This window comes from Pinus tabuliformis, chromosome 6 (genome assembly GCF_031772625.1).
Source record: "Pinus tabuliformis cultivar Carrire ecotype Pingquan chromosome 6, CPIR1, whole genome shotgun sequence".
Taxonomy (NCBI): Eukaryota; Viridiplantae; Streptophyta; class Pinopsida; order Pinales; family Pinaceae; genus Pinus; species Pinus tabuliformis.
The window spans coordinates 528871236-528878385 of NC_142292.1; the positions used below are offsets into that span (position 1 = coordinate 528871236).

Below are 7150 nucleotides of genomic sequence, written 5' to 3' on the forward strand. Positions count from 1 at the left end.
AGTGATTTGCATGTGGCGTGTAGTGGTGAGTTAGATCGTTTATGTCATCTCTCAAAAGTTATATCAGACTCGAAGAAGGGACAAAATACAACTGACAGTGTTTTAATGACGGTGACATCCCCCCTTCCTATGGCTCCGTTGCATTCCGGAAATGGAGGTTGTGAACCTCATTACAATCTAAGGCCTTTAGCTACCAGAAAAGGAAAAGAGTTAGTTGCAGGTGGTTTGGCAATAGATGAGGTGTCCATAGGCCCAAAGAAGTTAAGAGGGAGGAAGTCGGACTTATCGAAAGCTAAGCTGAAGGCTATCATAGATATAGCTGGAGGAAAGCAGTTGTCCCTGCCAGGGGTGCTTAGAGCAAAGCAATCACCTCCCGAAGGTTTTAAATGATTATTTTATCTTTCAATTGCAGGGGTCTTGCTAGTACCCCCAAAAAACTAGCTCTGAAGGAACTGGTTAGGGCGAATAAACCTGACATCCTCTTTCTTCAGGAAACGCTTGGGAAAGGAGGTGATATTATAGGATGTCTGCATAAACTTTTGCCGGGATGGAGTTTTCACGCAGTGGATGCTACTGGGCATTCAGGAGGTGCGGCTCTGGGTTTTAATGTGAAGGTAGCGCGGGAAATCTCATCTTGGGGAGCAGAAAACGTTTTGGCAGTGGAACTCTATTCCAACGAACTCTGTATTCCTTTTCTTTTACTGAATATCTATGGCCCTAATTTGGAGCGGGAGAAGTTCTGGAACTCCTTCTTTGCGAAGTATTTTTTGGCGCATCCAAATCTTATCATTGGTGGAGACTTCAATTTCTCGTTGGGCCTGGCTGAATCCTGGGGTGTTAATGCTAGAGCGGACACCCTCTCTGCTTTCATTCTTCAGAAATTGGCCTTATCGCCTCTTGTTGATGTTAACCCATCAAAGATGTGCCCCTCTTGGAGCAATCGAAGGATTGGCGATGATTGGATTGGGAAGAAATTAGACCGCTTCTTAATAAGCGATTTGCTGACAGAGAAACTTCAGGCGTTTAGGCATTGGGTTGGAGATGGTGGCCTCTCTGATCATTTTCCAGTTCTTCTGGAGATGAAAGGTAACTTAACTAAGCCAGGTATCCCCTTCAAGTTTAACTCCTCTTGGCTTTTGGATCCATCTTACATTAGTCTTTTTCATAAAACCTGGAGGAAAGCTGGGGTAAGTGAGAATGAGACCCGAAGTCAGCTGTTTATGGAAAACTTATTAAGGATGAAGGCCGCTTCTAAAAGATGGGCACATCAAAAGAAGCTAAAGGAGGAAGAAATAATGCAAGCGGTGAATGCAGAACTTGCCCTTCTTGAGGATCCAGACAGTCAGGGCTATGGCACAGGCGCATTGCGCTCGAGGATACATGAGTTGGAAATGGAAACAAGGAGAATTTTGCAGCTGAGGGAGCAAAGTTGGCGTCTTAAAAGCAGAGCGATCTGGTTACAGGCAGGGGATGAAAATTCCAAGTTTTTTCAGAATTACGCCAAAGGGAGAAAAAATACAAATAAATTATGGGAAATGAAGAAAGCAAACGGTGACATAGCGCTCTCTTTTGAAGATTTGGCCACTGAAGGGGTAAACTATTTCAAACACCTCTTTAAAGCCCCAGTTGAAGCCACAATTGCAGAAGTTATAAGGGTTGCCCAGGTTTTTCCTCGGTTCATAGAGGAGGAAGATAATGAAATTCTCATGGCACCTATTACAAAAGAGGAAGTTGAAAGCGTCCTCAAATCGATGCAAAAAGAAAAAAGTCCTGGGCCGGACGGCTGGACTGTTGAATTCTTCCAGCATTTCTTTGAATTCATTGGCAATGAGTTAGTGGAGGTGGTGGAAGAATCCAGACTCTCAGGTTCCATCTATCAACCCTTTAATGCTACATTTCTAACTCTCATTCCTAAATCTGATATCCCAAGTTCTTTTGCCGACTTCAGGCCCATCTCGTTGTGTACCTGTGTTTATAAAATTATTGCTAAAATCATTGCTGTTAGGATAAAACCTTTCCTTTCTAAAAATGTTTCCCTGGAGCAGTTCGGTTTTTTAGATGGCAGGAAAATCCATGAAGCTGTGGGAGTAGCTCAAGAAACGCTCCACAGTCTCAAAGTTGGAAAGAAAAAAGGAGTCGTTGTAAAAATAGACTTATCGAAGGCTTATGATAGAATCAGCTGGATGTTCCTGAGACTCTTGCTAACACATTTGGGCTTTAGTTTTGAACTTGTAAGATGGATTATGAGCTGTGTCTCATCTTCTTCCATTGTTGTTCTGATCAATGGAGCAGCCTCTAGTTTTTTCAGTCCTAAACGTGGCCTGCGCCAAGGCTGCCCACTATCTCCCCTCTTGTTTTTTTTGGCAGCAGATGGAATCAGTCGTTTGATCCATGAAGCAAAAAGTCAAGGCTTATTGAAAGGAATTGAAGTTGCTCCAAATCTTTGGGTCACTCATCTTCTATTTGTGGACGATATTATACTCTTCAGCAATGGTAGCCTTGATGATTGCAGGATGCTTAAGAGGATCTTGGACCTCTTTTTGAAAGCGACTGGCCTCTGTATAAATGAGAGAAAATCTACTATTACCTGTTCAGGTCTGGCTAGAGAGGAGGTGCGTCGGGTGTCCTTGGTTCTGAACTTTGAAGTTAAAACGCTTGAGGATTCTTTCAAATATCTGGGGTTCTATCTGAAGCCAGATAATTACAGGATAAAAGACTGGTAGTGGATCCTTGTAAAATTGGAATCAAAGCTGAAGCATTGGAGCCATAAGTGGCTCTCCCGGGCAGGTAGACTTGTTCTAATTAAATCTGTTTTAATGGCTATTCCAGTCTATTGGGTGAGCTTGACTTGGGTGCCCAAAGGTATTTTAAATTCAATTGAGAAGCTTTGCAGTAGCTTTCTATGGGCAAGGTCTAAGTCTGAGAGAGTTACCCCGTGGATCGCATGGGACAAAATTACCCGCCCTAAAGAGTGGGGGGGCTGGGGTATAAAAAACCTTGTCAACTTCTCTCAATCCCTTGCAGCAAAGTTGGCTTGGAGGATCATTACAGCGGAGAATCTATGGACTACAGTGACTAAAAGGAAATATATAGTTCCATTATCAACGCTAGATTGGATCCGACTGCCGCAAAAATCGTCCAAAAATTCTTCGGTGGTCTGGAAAGCAGTGATTGCTTCTGTTAACATCATTGAGAAGGGGTTGTCTTGGTATGTTGGAGATGGAACTCAGATCTGCTTGGGGCGTGACCCTTGGATTGTATGTTCTGAGGGTTTTCATCTATCACAAGATTTGGTGGCAGTTTTAAAAGACAGAGGATTATTCACTTTAAACCAGATTGCTGATCCCAGGGCCTCTTCCATTTGGAATCAAGGGTGGCTTAAAGGACGTGACTTAGATTTGATTGAAGACAGGTTGGAGGAATGGGACAGGTACATAAGGAATCTCGTTAACTCTTCGGTGTGGCTTTCAGACTCTCCGGATGAGTTAAAATGGGTTTTTTCTCAGAATGGCTTTTATTCCCCAAAGGAAGGTTACAAGTGGATGATGTCTCAAAAGGGGTGGGAAATTCCGGGATGGTGGGCTAAACCCTTATGGAAGTTAAAAGGACCTGCTAAAACGAAACTTTTCTTCTAGTGTGTCCTTTCTCAGAAAGTTCCTACGTGGGATTTCCTTCAAAGAAGAGGCAGAATTGGTCCTGGTAGATGTCCTTTGTGTAAAGATAGCGCTGAAACTGCCCAGCATTTATTTCTCTTTTGCCCTTTCAATTCTAGTCTCTGGGCAGCAACGCTATGCTTAATAAACGTCCCTCATAGATGGGAAGGGCAGGGACTCTTAGATGCCTGGCAGAGCTGGTGGAATTCTTCATTAAACGAAAGGGAACGATCCATTCCTTTAATCATTACATGGGGGACATGGCTGGCCAGGAACCTAGCCATTTTCAAGGACTCTGCTTTCCCTATTGGAAGACTTGCAGCTGAGGGAGCGACCATCTATGGAAGCATTCCTATTCCTCAAGCTCCAAACTCCTCAAGAGCTATTTGTCCAGAAGTCATAAGACAATCTATGCCGTGGGCTTATTTTGATGGGGCGTCGGATATCAATGGTCGGTGTGGGGCTGGCTTGATCATACATTTTTCAGAAGTAAAGATTCTTAAAGCCTCAGTAGGTCTGGGACAGGGTTCAAACAATTTTGCCGAATTGAAAGCCCTTCATCTCCTCCTCAGCTGGCTTATCCTCCGAGAGGTGCGAGAAGTTCAGCTTTTTGGGGATTCCATGAATGTGGTCCATTGGTTCAATGGGACTCATCGCTGTCATAATCTTACTCTGCTTCCTCTGTTTAAAGAATTTTCTCGGCTCAGGAACTGTTTTATGGAGATTTCTCTAAGTCATATATACCGGGAAAGGAATTCTGAAGCGGATCGTCTTTCCAAAGAAGGAGTAGCTAGTGAGATGGGGCTGTGGACTGTCTCGGAGGTTGATAACGGGTCTGTTCGGCCTGTTGAACAACCTATCTTCGCTTAATCTTTCTCCTCACTTCCTCTGTTCCTGTATATATTTGTGTGTGTTTTCGTTTCTCTTCTCCATGTCTCCACTCTCTCATTTTCTCCTCTGCCGTCTTTCTTGGGCTGTTTTCCCAATATTTGGATGCCCGGGCAGAGTGTCTAGTTTTTTCTTAGCGACTTCCGTTTCCTCCAAGATTTATGGATGGTTTTTTGTTATGGATCCGCGCAGTCCTTCTTTTCATTCCTGTTGACGGTTTGGTGCTTTCCCCTTGCGGCGGCTCTTCACTTTTTAGCTGCATGGACGTTAGGACGATGCTCAATCGCTTTGAGTGATTAGGGAGGCTCTCCCCTCCTGTGATGGGATCTTTGTCAGAGAGTTTTTTTGTTTGCTAAGTCACGCCTATTTGATGGCGGTTTCCGGCTTGGTGTCACCCTTACATACTTTATGTAACCCTTTTTATTAATAAAAGGATGGAATTTTTTCTGTGGAAAAAAAAAACGAATACATATTATTATTATTATTGTTTTTTTTTTAATATATATTTTTATTGTATTTTATTTATTTATTTATTTATTTTATTTTTTATTTTTTATTTTTTTAACTAGCCTTGATATATTGTTATTATTTTATATAGTTATAACGAATATATATTTTACTATTTCTTTCGTAACTAATTTATATTATTTTATATTTTAATTTATTTAATTATATTATTATTGTTATTACTATCTAGTTTTTTGTAACTAACTTTTATATAGTGTTATTTTACAAATTATATATTAACGAATATATATTATTTTCATTTTTATTTATGTTTTTATTATTTCTTTAATCTATTTATTTCTCTACTAGCGAATATTTATTATTATTGTTTATTTAATTGCTTATTTTTATTTTTTATTTTATTTAACTATCAACTTACATTTACCTTAGGTATATAAATGTTAGGTCTCCATTATAACTATTTCTCATTTAATAAAAAAATTTATTTATTAAATTAATAATGTAACCCCCTTCTAATATCATTTCTTCTATTTATAGGTATGGTCATTAACTATCTTCCTCTAAATAATCAATTTGACTTTTTGACTGTCCCTTGGTCAAATCTAGCCGTTGATCTAGATAGCTGTTGGAGGCCCTGCTCAGACTATTTAACTTGCAAAGCTGGATATGTTTCTTCAATTTGTCCTGACGATGAGCCACACTTGCTGGCTCGAAACGCGTCGACAAAGATCTCTTTCTATATGTGATTTACGCCGAAGCTCTTCTTACAACTGTTATGGATCACAGAAGTCTCAATTTAACAATGATATAATTTTAAGAAGAAATTGAGTCCATAGAAGGAGAGAAATTACATAAGAATTTTTTGCCTGTTTTCCTAAAAAACACAGTTTTTCCTCTGTTTTCGTGTTTCTTCAAAATTCTTGTCTCCATCACTATTTTGGGTCCACAAATTTAACCAGGATCCATGAACATCCTGAAGTAGTAGCCATTTTTACCAAAGCAAATAGGATGCCATTCTTCGAAAAATTCTGAGGGTTTGATGAAGAAGTGGCTTAGGAGTTTGCCTTTCTTTAGTACCTCACTCAAGGACCCATGCCACAGTTACTTTGAGGGGTCTCTCCATGGAAATCACCACAGAATTTATCAGTAGGGTTACCACCCTTCCTCTTGGATTACCTTGGAGCAAAGATGAAAATTTAATTGGACAGACTGCCAAGAAAACCTTTTTCCAACCCAATGAACATCCTGTAGAAGACAAAAATGGCATTAGAAGGACCAGCATACCTTACCATTGGGATGAGGTCAGTTACCAAATTATCAAATATACTTCCTGTGAAGGGAGGTATAGCATAGTTTATGGCTACCATTTTAGACTTCTCCATGAGCTGAGATATGGCGTGGACACTCCAACACCCAGAAACTCAGCATCCCCTATTTTCTCCTACAGTCCCTTATAGACGCTAGAATTAAGTTGAAGGAAGGAGGTCCAGATCAGTTGGCTCACTATGGGTTAATTAAAATATTGGTGGAAGAAGCCCTCCATACCTTCACAATCCCCATAGCATGGGAAATATTTCGAAATATGATAGCAGAAGATAATATAAAGGCCCTCACATATGATCACAGTCCTTTTGAGAGTGAGGGGGAAGAGCAGCAAGAGGGAGAAGGGGAGGAAACTGAGGAACAAATAGAGGAGGAAGACACCAAAATAGAGAAGGAGGAAACTAAACCAAAGGAGGAACAAACCAAAACAGAGAAAGAGGAAACAAAACCAGCAAAGACAGAGGAAAAGACAATAGGGGAGGAAACAGGGGCAGAAAAGATAGAAGTGTCTCCTAAGACCCTAGAAATAGAGGCAACAACTACCCTCACTGCCCTCAGCACCCAAACTAAACCAAAACAAAAGAGGAAGAGGCAAACATCAATGTATTTCAGGGCTTGGAAAAGCACAAGGATAAAAACAGGAAAACCACAGCCATCTTCAATAGTGCCTATTATAATTGAAGATTCACCCACTGTCAAAAGGGAAGAATCTCCCTCTAAAACCCCCACCACATATGAAATAGGAAGTCCCAAATCTTCCACCTGGAAGGAAATATTGCAACTACAGGACTCAAAAACAGTTCTACAAGAGGCACGGA

General features: G+C 40.7%; 1 protein-coding gene across 1 annotated transcript; it reads left to right on the forward strand.

The window, feature by feature from the left end:
* Positions 1-4064: 4064 nt before the first annotated feature.
* LOC149259617 (uncharacterized) lies at positions 4065-4523 on the forward strand. The gene has a single exon (XM_089454681.1). The coding sequence runs from the start codon at positions 4065-4067 to the stop codon at positions 4521-4523; it is 459 nt and encodes a 152-aa protein (XP_089310807.1).
* The last annotated feature ends 2627 nt before the right edge of the window (positions 4524-7150 follow it).

Bases quoted from the DNA above. Each gene is read 5' to 3' on its own strand.
- LOC149259617 (XM_089454681.1), top strand. From the start codon at position 4,065: ATGCCGTGGGCTTATTTTGATGGGGCGTCGGATATCAATGGTCGGTGT.